Here is a 13,993-nt window from a genome sequence, read left to right as displayed (position 1 = left end):
GGCGGTGGTTCTTTCCGCGCATGCGCGTGCGGTTGGGCACATGTGACTTCATGAACTCCCGGGCCGGCGAGGTGCAACCTCCAGCCCTGTGGACCACCCAGGCAGACTCCTGGGGCGATGCTGCCTCGTTTAAATCATCCCCTTTCGCGTGGCCCCCCAAAGTGCGGAAGGTGGAGATCCTCGATTTAGGCGGTCGAGTCCAGCCTCCTCATTTTTTTCCCAGGGAAGTTAAGGAACTTGAAGGTCACCTGGTAACACTTGAACTCGGGCCCCAGACTCCCGGCCCGGGGCGCCCCCTAGGGGCCGCCCAGTCAGTCACGGCCCCACACGGCTGCCGGCTCCGGCCGCAGCCGTCCAGCCTGCCCCGCCCCGCCCCGCCCTCCCCGGTCCCCCAAAGCCCTTCACGCAGCGCGCGTGGCTCCCCTGGGGCACCGCACTCCTTTTCCCGGGGTGCCTGTCCATTGGCATCCTCCCTCGGCTCCTGGGCTGGCCACCCACAAATGTGGGCACTCGGTCAACCCCCAAGCCCCACAGGCAGGAGCTCTGCGGCTCCCGGAGCCCCTCCCGAGCAGGCTGCCTCCTGCCTCATCTCACCCTGCTCCTTCCCAGGGTACGATCACACTGGGAGGGACTTTAAGGTCTGCTGTATAATCAATCGTGGGCTAGAATTCTGGTTTTGAAAAGAATCAGTAGGTGACCTTTATTCTGTAAGTGGAAAGGGAGCTCCTTGTAAACAAACTGTCATTTTACACAAAATAAGATGCAAATTAACTGCTGATTTTTTAAAATATTTGCATTTTTTAAAAAGCAGTTATAAAGTTGTCCCAGCTTTAACCTTTTAACTGATGGCAGCACTCCAAATGAGCTTTAAAGACAATATAACTTTTATCGATGCTTTCATAGTTAGGTATGATTATGCAGGGTTAGACTGTAACAATTTTTATTTGTTCCATAATCTTCATTTGAGGAAGACAGTCATGGTGAAAGTTGTGTTTCCCCCATACAATACATTATTATTACATCACTGTCACATCATGGCTTGACATTGATTTTGTATTGATTAAAAATAACATTAGAATTAAGGCAAGAATAGCATGTGCAAACTAAGCACATTCACCCTGACAGTGTCCTTAATGAAAAGCACATTTGGTTGGCCTACAGTTGATTTTGCTGCATGCAGGATAGTTGTCTTCAAGAGAATGAGACTGGAATAGTTCAGTTTCATAAAAAAACAAACAAAAGGCAAAAAAACCCAACCCTCCTACTGGCCCACAATGGCCAGAAGCAGGCTTCGATAGTCTCCGCTGGTGTCACTGGAGATCATGGTGCCCAGCGTCTTCTGATACATCTGTGCAAACGTCTGTTTCACTTGCACAAGATCAATCTGCAGAAAAGATTGAAAATCTGATGTGAGGACAAAAGGGTTACAAATAAAAGTTGCTGATCCTCTTGACCAATGAAAGGGCTCTAATTTCAGTTGAAGAAGATTGAAAATAAAAAAGCTCAGGGGCATTTTTACACTTGTTCTCTTTCTATGACTAGGACCAAATAATGAAGGTGTGACTTGTAAAGAACACTGATTACAGGTATTATGCATAGCATCCCAAAGAAGTTACTCCATTTTCACTTTAAAAGCCTTTGGATTTAGGAAAGCTTCCCTGAAGCAGACCTTTTGCACAAGTTTTTACACTGGCAAAATAGCAAGTCTTGCACCAATATCTCCCACCTCCCCTTGTCGTTTGTTGTTGTTTGTCCTTGGAGCCATTTGGGTCCAGTGGTGAGATATAGATCAGGATGACTGGAGATGGCCCTGCTCTACCTCCCCACAAGTTAATGCGCACCCCTACCCCCCTAGACTCTCAGAAGTATGACTATCCCTAAGTACTTTTCCTACAATGGTATTCTCTATGTATGTGAATCACAGTGGTCTATCTCCTTGCATAACAGATTAAAATCCTCTCAGGACAGGAGGGGGTGAATTGATATCCTTGACCAGTGACCGAGCTAACAGTCACAGAGATTTTTCCAGTGTTTTATTTGGTAACTCTCTGTGACCTGGCTCAGTAAGAAGTCTCAACTGGCAACTCTCCACGAAAGGGCACCAAGTGAGGAATCTATCAAGCTGGGATATGACATAACTACAGTCTAGGTGGAAAGAGAAAGCCTTACTTCACTTCGGGTGACGACAATCCTCACGAGGGTGGAGTCATCTGTGCCAGCCCCTTTCATGGAGTAGTAGAGCCTCTCAGCAAAGAAGGCTGGACGGTTCAAGGCACACTGCACTGTCAGGCAACAACAGCACAAAGCATTAGAGAGATGTCCTGTGGCTACGCACAGGAGTCTGACCTGGAGGGCTAACCTGAAATCTTTGGTCCTTGTCCCCTACTCCTACCCTAACTACTTTCTCTGTCATAACATGGGACCTGAAGAGCTATGGAAATGTCCTCTCTTTTTTTAATCAATATTCACCACCTCATTCTGCATGTATATTTCACAGGTTCTCCTCCTTCCCTGAAAGTTCCCTTTGGAAAATATTTCCCAGTTCCTCACTGTTCTAGAAGAAGACTTCAATTCTATATCTCACTCAAAGCAGGAAATCTGTAGCCACTGTAAGTAACATCTTATTCAAAAGCAACCAAAACACTGCTTCTAAAAGCTACTGAGATATAAAAAACACTGCCTTCTATGTCTGAGAGTTAGGAGTCTAAAAGAGAGAACAGTGAACTGAGCACTAAGAAATTCATATTGGGCTCCCAGCTTTTTAAAAAATTGGTTTTCCAACATGTTCAGATGAGAGAGAAAGGGCTATCGACTGTTGGAGTAAACATGCCAGACAAGTGGTACAATTTCGTGTGTTTGTGGTCAATACTCAGAACTCAGGGAGCCACATCTTACACTCCCACCTGAGGCTTTTTCAGCAGTTTCAGATGGACAAGCACTGGGTTCAGAATCAGGATGGATTCTGGGCTCTCTCCTTGAGAGAAGAGAGAGAGAGAGAGAGAGAGAGAGAGAGTGTGTGTGTGTGTGTGTGTGTGTGTGTGTGTGTGTGTGTGTGGTCTTGCAGACTGGCAAACCATGGACTCAACTGTGAATCCAGTAAAGCCTTCTTTCTATTAGATAGGCACAACAGCAGTTTTCTTTACTAAACAGGTGTCTGCACTGTTACCACATGAGGAAATGGTAATTCCGGAAACTAAAACCAGAATACAGTAGGAAGTGAGGGTATTGAAGGCAATGTACCTCACAGTTTTATGAAGTAAAGCAAACAAGTCAATATAACCTAGATATTACAGCTATTCCTAGAAAAGAATACTTGTCAGCAGCAGCAAATATTGTAGAGGACCTCCTTGAGGCTAATAGAGTATTTCCAAAAAGGGAGGATATTGCTCAGAAGATAGGACAACTTACCTCCTATTTCCATTTTGGTGGAAGGAATGTGCCACCTGTGCAAAGCATTAGCTATGGCCATGTAGTGATATTTATAAAGATATCTCTTTTCCGAGTACTGAGGTTATATTTAGTAGCATTACCTACCTCAATTCCATTCTATTGAGTAGAAAAATTCTATTCCTGTCTTGTAGAGAGGCCCCAAACATCAGAAATTGTTTTTTTGACTAAAGCCATTTTTCAAAAGGAAAAAGGCCCCCAAACAGCATGTGGATTTAGTAGGTGGTCCTTGGCTTAATGAAGGCTTGTATGTTAGGAACTTGTAGTCCCCCCCAGGAGTAAATACTTCCTTTACATTACATTGCGGCCCTCAAAAACTACCTTGACGAGTCAGAGTCAAAGTCCACCACCAAGGCCAAATACAGCCAATGACTTCAAGATTAAATGTCGACAACAATTCGCCAGGATCTGTATACAAAACACAAGGCTGGCCGTGACCTCTGCCCAGGGACTTTACAAAAAAGTTCTCCTGATAAATCCTATCTGCTGATGAGAACAACAAAGAGGTATAAGCCTGATTCTCAAACAAACCAAAAACCAAAAAGCAAAAACACAAATTCTTACAGATTGTCTTCAAACCATTTTCTACATTTCCAGAAAACTCTCGGCCAATGCTGCTTAACAAATCTCGATTAGCAATCTGCAAATAAGAGTTAGAGTGATTAAAATATTATGACATTTTAAACATAACCCAAGTCTTAAGAGAAAAGAAAGACTAATACTCTGGAATAGGCCTCCATAGTAGCTCTTAGCTGGGGAAAGCTTCTTGTGGCAAGAATCATGTTAAAGGAGGATTCGTCTGTCCCCAATTTCCCTTCACCAGCTTGATAAAGACGCTGAGCATCTTCCTGAGCCATGTGATGATTCACATTCTGATTTTCATCACGATTACCCTGGGAAGGAAAAGGAGAGAAAAGAAATACAAGGACTGCATTTTTAAAGGGGACAATCCATCAATCAGTATTTATTAAGCTGCTACTATGTGGCGGGTGATAAGGCTACAAATACAAAGAATGAAACAATTCCTATTCTCATGAAATTTTTATTCAAAAAGGGAAGACAAGTACACATACAAGCTTATGGAAGAAATAAATCCACGGTAAATTCAAGTACAAGGTGGTCTGAGAGACAGGGCACTAGCAGATGAAGAAATCAAGAAAGACTTTACATCAAAGGATATGAACAGGCAGTTTTCAGATAAAGAAATCAAAGCTCTCTATAGGCATATGAAGAAATGTTCAAAATCACTTCTGATTAGAGAAATGCAAATTAAAATAACTCTGAGGTATCACCTCACACCTATCAGATTGGCTAACATGACAAAAAAGGAAAATGATAAATGTTGGAAACGATGTGGGAAAATTGGGCACTGTTGGTGGAGTTGTGAACTGATCCAATAATTCTGGAGAGCAATTTGGAACTATACCCAGAGGGCAACCAAAATGTGTATACCCTTTGAACTAGCAATACCACTATTAGGTCTATATCACAAAGAAGTCCCCGAGAAAGGAAGAAGAACCTACATGTGCAAAAATATTTATAGCAATCTTTTTGTGGTGGCAAAATATTGGAAATTGAGGGGATACCCATCAATTGGGGAAGAGTTAAGCAAGCTGTGATATTCTAACATAATGGAATACTACTGTGCAATAAGAAATGATGAAAAGGCAGATTTGAGAAAAACCTGGAAAGACTTGCATGAACTGATGCAAAGTGAAATGAGCAGAACCAGGAAAACATTGTACACAGTATCAACAACATTGTGTGATGATCAGCTATGAATGACTCAGCTCTTCTCAGCAACATAATGACCCAAGACAAGTACAAAGCACTCATGAATGAAAATGCTATCCAAATCCAGATAAAAGTATTCTGGACTCTGAATGCAGATCAATGCATATTTTTTCCAATTATTTTATTCTTTCTCATATTTTTTTCCTTTTGATCTGCTTCTTCTTTCACAACTATGACTAATATGGAAATATGTTTAAGTGATTGCACATGTATAAACTATATCAAAACTGCCTACCATTTTCAGAAGAGGGGAAAGGAAGGAGGGAGGGAAAAAAATATGGAACTCAAAATCTTATAAAAATGAATGCTAAAAATTTTCTTGACATATAACTGGGGGGAGGGGAGGAATAAAATACTATTAAAAAAAAGAAAGGCTTCACACCACTTGAACTGTGTCTTGAAAATAGGGAAGGGCTCTGTGAGGAAGACACAAGCTATGTAGGATGGCCAGAAAAAAAAAAAGAGCTGGGAGTTGGAGTATCCTGTGTGACGAACTGTGTTGGGGTATCCTGGGTGGTAGGACTGCAGAGTGCAGGAAGGAGATGAATGTCCAATAAAGCTAGAAAGACAGGTTGGGGCAAGTGTGTGAGGGATATTAAAGGCTAAAAAGGAGTTAATATTTGATCCCAGAAGCAAATAAGAAGCCACTAGACTTTACTAAGGAAGGGAGTAACATGGTCAGATCTGCACTGAAGGAAAAATACTTGTGTGGAGGAAGTGCTAGAGTGGGGAGAGACCTGAGGAAAGGAGACCAATTAGGAGGTCAGTACAATAATCTAGGCAGGAGATGATGCGAGTTTGAAATAAGATGGTAGCTATGTGGGCAGAAAGAAGAGTCCGATGAGAGATGCAAGGAAGAAGTAGCAGCATCTAGCATCTAATTTGGATATGTGGGGTGAGGGAGAAGGAGCTGAGAAAAATGCCGTGGTGACAAAGACAAAAAGATAGTAGTGCCTTTGTAGTTTGGGGGAGAAAAGATGGAGTTTTGCTTTGGTCAGTATTGAGCTTGAGATGCCTCTGGGACATCCATCTTGAAATGTCCAAAAGGCAATTGGTAATATAGGATTAAACTCTGGAAACAGCCTGGGACTAGATTCGTAGATCTGAGAGTCAGCCACATAGAAAGGACAACTAAATCCACGGGATTTGATGCGATCACCAAGAGTGTAGAGAGAAAAATGTAGGGGGCCCAGAAGAGAGCTTTGAGAAAAACACAGTTAGGCACTCTGAGCTGGATCATGTACTACTAAGAAGACTGAAAAGAAGCAGTGAGACATGTAAGCCAGGAAAGAAAAGCATGACAAAAACCAAAAGAGGAGAGAGTATACAGGAGCAAGGGTGGCTAACAGTACTAGATGAAGCAGATTAGTAAAGAGGGATAAGGTTGGAGAAAAGATCATCAGATTTGGCAAATTAAGAAATGATTAATAATACTGAAGAGTTTCTAATAAGTGATGATGAGGATGAGACAAAATGCAAAGGGTAGGGAGAAAGTAGAGGGGAAGCAAGGAGTGTGGATGAGAAAAGGAGGTGAGATAAAGGGTGATGCTTGAGGTGATGAGAGAGAGAGAGAGAGAGAGGTCAAATAATAGAAGAATGGGGTTGCAATCTTCTAGAGAAGATGAGGAAGAAGACATAATCAAGGGCACATGGAATAGTTAGCTTTGGTAAGGAGAAAAGCCCTCTATGTCAGAGTCTGGGGGAAAGAAAGAAGAGTGGGTGTTGTCAAGGGAAGAAGTGAAGGGGAGAAGAGAGTCTTATGTCAAATGGCTTCAGTTTTCTCAACACAGTAAAAGGCAAGGTCTTCAGCTGAGAGGAAAGGGGAGGGAAGGTGTGGGAGGCTTGAAAGAAAGGAAGGTTTGGATAAACTTCTATGGAGAATGAAATACTGAATCGATTAGGGAGGAATAAAAGGATTGCCTTGCTGCAATGGGGGCCCAGTTGAAGTTGACTAACATGAATTTACAATGTATCTAGTCAGCACAGGATACTAAACTACAGTAAGTTCTGGATTTCAGGAAAAAAATATTGAAAGTTAATTCATTGAGTTCCCCAACATAACTTTTGTTTCTAAAGGAACTGTATTAGAGATATAACTCTTGGGTTATAATTCTTACATAACTCCATGACCTGAAAGGAAAACACCATAAGGGTATTAAATTGAAGTAGTAACTGAATCCAATTTAATACTCCAATAGATGTTATCTCATTTATATAATGCCCTCCAACAGAGATGATTACAACCTAGCCTGTTCTTGTATGAGTGTTGACCATATCCTCCCATTAATTTCTCACATGCTGAAAGTCTTACATGAGTTCTCCTGGCAGCAAGAAAAGGCCAGTGGATGGGTATGAATTCAGCCTGTAACCGTTACTAGCTATGTGACCCGAAAAAAGTTAGTTAACCTCTCTGAACCTCAGTTTCCTCATTTATAAAATAATACCTGTAGGATCTACCTCTTGGAATTTCTGATGTCTCAAATGAAATAATGTTTGTAAAGTGCTTTATAAACCTTCAAGTGCACGCTTACCACACACACACACACACACACACACACACACGTCCACGAAAATAAAGAACATACTAGTAGAGCCCATCAGTTATGCCTTACTTTCTCCACATAACCAGCTCATCTTTCTCCCTTTTCCATAATTCCTTATTTGTAATGTTTTACATCTTGCTCCTTCCCACCATGCATCTCTCCCCTGCTGTCTGAATAGTTCTCAATTTTGATTCTTTGGAGACTCTGATAACTCACAGCCATAAATCACTGGCAGAATATTGACATTAAAGGGCTGGGTCTCTGAGGAAGAAATCTGAGGTTACTGAAATCCAGCCAGGCCTTCAGGTCCTGTCCTGACAGTCCTGAGTGACTGTCACTCAGCACCACAAAAATTAAGTTAAAGCCTCAAGTATCTGGCTGTTACATCCCTGGAATCAGGACAAGAGAAGGAATGAAAGGGCTGGATTAAAGGACCACAAAGGTCTCTTCTAGTTTTGAGGTTTTGTATATTGCTAGAAGGACAGTTAGTCCCTTATTTCCCTGACTCTTTAGCTTCATCCACACAATCCTTGTCACTTAATGTAATACTATGCTATTTGAGTATGCATTAGACTGACATTTGCACTTAAGTATAAGTCCTGATTCCATTTAGAAAACACATTCGCATTCTATCCTAAACAGTTTTCATTTAGGTAGTGCTTCACAACTTAAGATGGGATGATCATTTCTGACTCCCAAGGGCAGCCATACCTGAATAAACGTAGTGAGATGGTGGCTATGCCTGAATGAACAAGGTAAATGCTAGGGTGTCATTGTTTAGGGCACTGAACTGCTAAGAAGGAGAAACACCCTGGGTGCTGAAAAGATTAAAGGACATCAATTAGCAAAGGGTGCTTAAAGAGTTAGATACTGTCTGACACAAAGAGCCTTCTCCAACAGACATCCATTGAAGTCTTCTACTCACCTGACACATGGATACAAGCAATCGTTCAAAGTGTCCTGAGGTATCTGATCGAATGTCTTTTTCAATATCTCGTCCAAATTCTGATCGATAACAATTGACAATATCTCGAATTTCCTGATTTGTTCTTGTGCACAAAATCTCAATCAATACTCTTTCCTGAGTGCCTGCTCCCTTTATAAAAATGAGAAAGGGAAATTATTGTGGGGGGAAGCCCAAAGTACCAAAAAAATAACTGTATCTCATTGTTCAATCCAAAAAGTGTTCTAAAAGTAAGAAACTGTTGACTGGCATTTGTTTCTAAATGAGTTAAGATGAAATTTTCAGAATGTAACACAGTACCTTCATTGCATTCCGTAAACTCCAAGCATCATAATAGGTAGGTGGCATAAACAAGGCAAGGATCAGTTCTTCCATATTTCCACTTAACTCGGACTTGAGATCTTTGATTAAATCCTATTTCATTACAAATCCAAGGTTTAAAAAATGTGATTAGTTTTTATGGGAATTATTGAATAATGGAATTTATGAAAACCTAAATTTAAGACCCAATTATGTACAAAGATAAAATATAAACACAAATGTTATTCATGTCACAGATAAGTCTTTCATTCAGTCTACCAATAAGCATTTATTAAGCAGCTGATCCAACACAATGGAAGATTATTAAGAAATATACACCAACTTACTAAAATAGAACATGCAAAGATAAGATACATACAGGCATAAGAGACTGATACATGCAACAACCGGACAGCAATTCAGTCAAACAACAAACATTTGAGCACCTGCCATGGGCAAGACACTGTACTTAGTTCTGTAGATAAACAAAGCTTAAGACATGGCTCTTGACATCAAGGCTCTTAAAATCTAGGCTGGGTAGGGGACATGAAAATATTAAAAGATAAGTAATGTAAGGAAGTGCAAGTTCGCAAAAGAATCACCCAAAGTTCAGTGAGGATTAGTCAAAACAGGTTCTATGGAGACTTGAGGTGGGCACTGAAAAGTGAACAAGGATTAATAAGTCAAAAGGAAAGCAGAAAGCATTCCAACGTGGGGAAGCACCATGAGGAGAAGCGGGTTATGCTGGGGAATAACGAATAGACCAGTGTTACTGCAATAGATTTACAGAAAGAAAGTGAAGAAGCCCAGTTACAAAAGCAGAGACACAAATTGTGAGGAAGATCCCTAATAACAGTCTATGGAAACCATTGAAGGTTTTACAAACAAGTTAACAGCAGGGCTGGGAGGGGTGGTGGGGATAGGAGGACTGGGGGAGAGTGGGAAGACATGGGAGGTCAGGAGACCAGTTAGGAACCACAGTGATGCTTTAGACATTAGGGAATGCTATGACTACAGTGGGAATGGAGAATAAGGGGCAGAGGGGAGAGTTATTTTGAGGAAAGAAACCGTAGACTCAATGACCCAGGAAAAGTCAGCGATGGGTAAGATTTCACACCTGGACAGCTGGGAGATGATGTTATCAATGACAAATAAAGCGAGTCACTAAAGGTCTGTTTTCTCACCAGTAAAATGAAGATAATAACAATTGTACTGCCTGCATTGTATGGCTGCGGTGAGAAAAATGCTTTAAAAAAAATCTAAAATGCTCCATAAATGTTCTTATTAAGTCAGGAAGTGTGTTGGTTTCAGGGTAAGAACACTGACTTGCATTTGAACTCTAAGACTATTTGAGACACCATGTTAACAAGATACATACATTTGCTTTAGATGTTCCCAGGAAGAGAAATGGGTTTGGGTTTGGGGAGGACTAACAGAGAAATCAGGTCTTAGCTTTCAGCCTTAGGGAAAAAGAGGTTTTCTGAGGTATAGTAAGATAATCCACATTGGTCAGTGTTTCTCTGTTAAGGGGGAAATAAATTAATGAATGACCCTGAATTTCAAATTGACAAACTGTGATTTGATAGGATAGACAGGCAATAAGAAATAAGGGGTTCTGGGGTGCATAGATTATCCTTTATTCATCCTGCCAAGATACAGGAAATAGCAGATGGAAACCTTTCCCTAGGACAAAGAGGAAAATTGCTCCCCAATGATAAAAAACCAGTGGTAGCTGCTGACCAAGAAAACTTGCTAGGCTGTTTTCAAGTAGGCAGGGAGGCTATGGTAATACTTTAGTTATAAGAACAACAGGACCCATGAACATGATAGTAGTTTTCACATCTCTTAAAAGACCTACTATTTAAGGTCTAAAAGTGCCTTTATAAGAAATGAAGAATGAATCATGGATAGGAAGACACAGAAAATGACACAAAGTGAAATCGAGAGGTACAATGCTCCAAGGACAGAAAGCTGGTCTCAGAGACAGCAGGACCTGAGTTTATCACCTGCTCTGCCACATATTGGCCATGGAATTCTAGATAAGGCACTTCAGCTCTCCGTGCCCTGGAAGACTTTCACAGACTTTGAGTTGCAGAAAATGTGCCCATCTGCCCTGGTAGAGTAGATTTCCTCATCCAGAAAATCGTTAGATCAATAAAAATCAGAAGTCCAGGCCCTTTCCCTATTCCTAAAGCAAAATGAGTAGAACCGGAGCAGCATAGACGTTGACTAGAAATATATTTTTTCAAAATTTAGAAGACAAACAGCGACAGGACTTCAGTTTGACTTGGAAGGGAAGCCGACACAAACACTTTCCATTTGTTGGTTGTCGATTCATTTGTTTGGTTTTCCTTTCTTAAATGCTAAGGAGATTTATGTCAGATTTGATTCTTTACTTTGCATGTTTGCTTTGACTTTCTTTTCTGCTGGTAGATATTGAGTTTTTAAAATCATGGACCCCACTATCTCAAGAGGATGAAAATTACATTTGACCCAGGGAATGATGGAAAGTGTATGGTGGGTTTTTGTAGCACAGTGCATGGTACATAGTAAGCACATGATCAATACTTTTTGTTGACCTGACTTGAGGAAGGCTGCAGCAGATTACCAATGATGACGTGCATGCAACAGGTCATGTATGGCATCATCAAGTAGATGTTTGACCAGAAAAGGGGATAGGCCCATCATGTATCAAGAGAAGAGTCAGGTAGTCTGAGTACTGCACTAGTATCTGCAAAATATTAAGAGAATTAGGAGGTCTCCAGTATATCTGACGGATCCTCTATGGAGGATTTATGGCCAAACATGAATTATATTGAAGATGTGGATGGACTGAAATATGCACTGTCAGAGGAAGCATCCATTTCAAGGCCACAGCTCCCAAGAAAAATATATCCCCTTTAAAATCTCAGGTCACCGCAGCCTGTTTCATGCAGACTAATAAAATATTTTTCCTCACATGTCTGTTGGGATACTGTGTCTTTTTCCTCACTGAATTTAAAAAACCAAACACTTACCTTTCCATACATGGTCTTAAAAGCGGCCTTAATTTTCTGTCTTTGATCATTGGAGCGATTGGCGACAACATCTATAATTGCTTGTTCATCAGTCCCTGGAAGAATCACACACAAAGATGTCAAGGAGTCTCCCCGGTGTACTTCCCAGCACCCACTCATATCGTAGTGTGCTTGGAAAGTGCCTACAAGTCAGACCAAACTAAGACCTACATGCAAACACTTGTGAAAGCTATTCTTATCCGATCTTAAGCAGCTTTAAGTTAATCTGGGGCAGCTAGATGGCACAGTGGATAAAGCACCAGGCCTGAAGTTAGGAAGACCGGAGTTCAAATTTGGCCTCAGACACTTCTAGGGGTATGACACCTAGCAAATCACTTCACCTGCCTCAGTTTTTCCATATGTAAAACCTTCCAGGATAGTTGTGGAAATCAAATGAGATAATAATTATAAATGGCTTAGCACAGTGCCTGGCACATAGTAAGCATTATTATTACTTTAATTTATTGAAGACAAAAAAAATATCATCTGTTCTTTACCAAACCCTTTCATGGCCTTTCGGAGAACTTCAGCATCTTTTACAGCATCAAAGTTGGCAGCAGGTCGGATTGTCCCCTGAGTACCTTGAATCATGGCTGCTGGCTGGGAAGGAGAAGTACAAAAATCAAACTGGGCAAGGAAGCTCAACCACTTTAACAGGCTACTCCAGAGTCTATACAGTCAGATTTCCCTATCGCCACTAACAGGTAAGGAGGTGGGAGGAAGGATATAGAAAGATTCAACTCTTAACAGTAGTTACGACTTAGGATTCAGGGTCAGAGGGTTAGCTCTGGATTTCTGGGATCCATTATTTTCAGTGATTCTAGATGCTGGCATTAGAAACAATCAGGAAACAAAATTTCCCTCTTCCTAGTGAGTTCCACTCTTCCAAAGAGATGCCCTGCAGATTCTGGGTATGAAATGATGAGGTTTTGATCCTAGCTAAGTAAATCATTTAATCTTTTAATGATTTTTTATTCTGGACTTGAAGAATACCATGTAAAACAAGCATTTCCATATACAGAGTAGAACAGAAGAAGAGGATGGTAAATGAAACTAAATCTTTATTATTCCAGACTTGCTTTTCTATTTAAGGTTGTCCTGCTTGCCTGTGTAAATTATTTAGTCTCCCTGTGCCTTGGTTTCCATGTTGGAAGAAATGGCAGGGGTGAAGAAGAGGGAGCTCTTGCTACTGGTTCTAAACAAGACACCAGCAGAACCCAGTTTAAAAGCAGGACAAAAAAAATAGCTCTCAGTGTAGCAGAACATAAATCTCCTGACTTAAAAAAACATAAATAAAAATCTCCTAACCCACTAAAGAAAGTTCAAGGGGAAACACAATGTGACGAGCACACGTCAGGCTTCAGATGAGAAACATTATCTTTGTTAATGCAACTTTGCATCATTCAGTTCTTTGTATAGGACTCTGATTACTGAATACAATATTTCAGTTATGAGAAAAGCACGAAATAAAAATAACAATGCAAGGAAGCAGATGAATAGGCAGTCTTTAAAAAATTAAGAATTAATTGAAGACTTGGATAGTTTTATGGATTTAAAGTTTAAAGGTGTGACTCTTCCAGTCAATCTATTTCATGGGTCCTTCTTGAACCCTGGGGACCTCCCTCTAGGCCTTGGCATAGCATAGAAAAGATTCAAGCCCAGAGGCTGTCCCCTGGTTACTCCTCACCCCTCCTCATCGCTGGCCCACTTCCCTTTCCGGTCATGCCTCTCTGATTACATCCTTTGCATCATTTTTGCGCAATTTCTCATCACCAATATGTTGCAGCCTATTCACCCCCATGGCATGCCTCTGGCTGTCCTTTGTGTAGCCCATTATATTAATTTCTCACCAACTGTGAAAGATTCACAGCCATTCACCATCATTAGAA

At 41.0% G+C, this 13,993-nt stretch overlaps 1 protein-coding gene across 5 annotated transcripts in view; it reads right to left on the bottom strand.

Moving 5' to 3' along the window:
* Window positions 1-861: 861 nt before the first annotated feature.
* The window catches only part of ANXA7 (annexin A7), a 30,562-nt gene continuing 17,430 nt past the window's right edge, over window positions 862-13,993 (bottom strand). For 2 of the 5 annotated variants that reach the window (XM_072628194.1, XM_072628195.1), the window contains 9 exons: window positions 12,602-12,704; window positions 12,066-12,160; window positions 9,049-9,162; window positions 8,710-8,880; window positions 4,170-4,340; window positions 4,012-4,087; window positions 3,769-3,933; window positions 2,170-2,282; window positions 862-1,384 (listed from right to left, as the gene is read on the bottom strand). In XM_072628194.1, coding sequence (XP_072484295.1) covers window positions 1,262-1,384; window positions 2,170-2,282; window positions 3,769-3,933; window positions 4,012-4,087; window positions 4,170-4,340; window positions 8,710-8,880; window positions 9,049-9,162; window positions 12,066-12,160; window positions 12,602-12,704 — 1,131 coding nt within the window. In that variant the 3' untranslated portion in view covers window positions 862-1,261. The remainder of the gene's footprint in view (window positions 1,385-2,169; window positions 2,283-3,768; window positions 3,934-4,011; window positions 4,088-4,169; window positions 4,341-8,709; window positions 8,881-9,048; window positions 9,163-12,065; window positions 12,161-12,601; window positions 12,705-13,993) is intronic. The other 3 variants (XM_072628197.1, XM_072628196.1, XM_072628193.1) reach the window with 2 other exon arrangements.

The sequence above is a fragment of the Notamacropus eugenii genome, chromosome 1 (assembly GCF_028372415.1).
Source record: "Notamacropus eugenii isolate mMacEug1 chromosome 1, mMacEug1.pri_v2, whole genome shotgun sequence".
In the NCBI taxonomy this organism is placed as follows: Eukaryota; Metazoa; Chordata; class Mammalia; order Diprotodontia; family Macropodidae; genus Notamacropus; species Notamacropus eugenii.
This window is presented reverse-complemented; position numbering and strand designations above follow the sequence as displayed.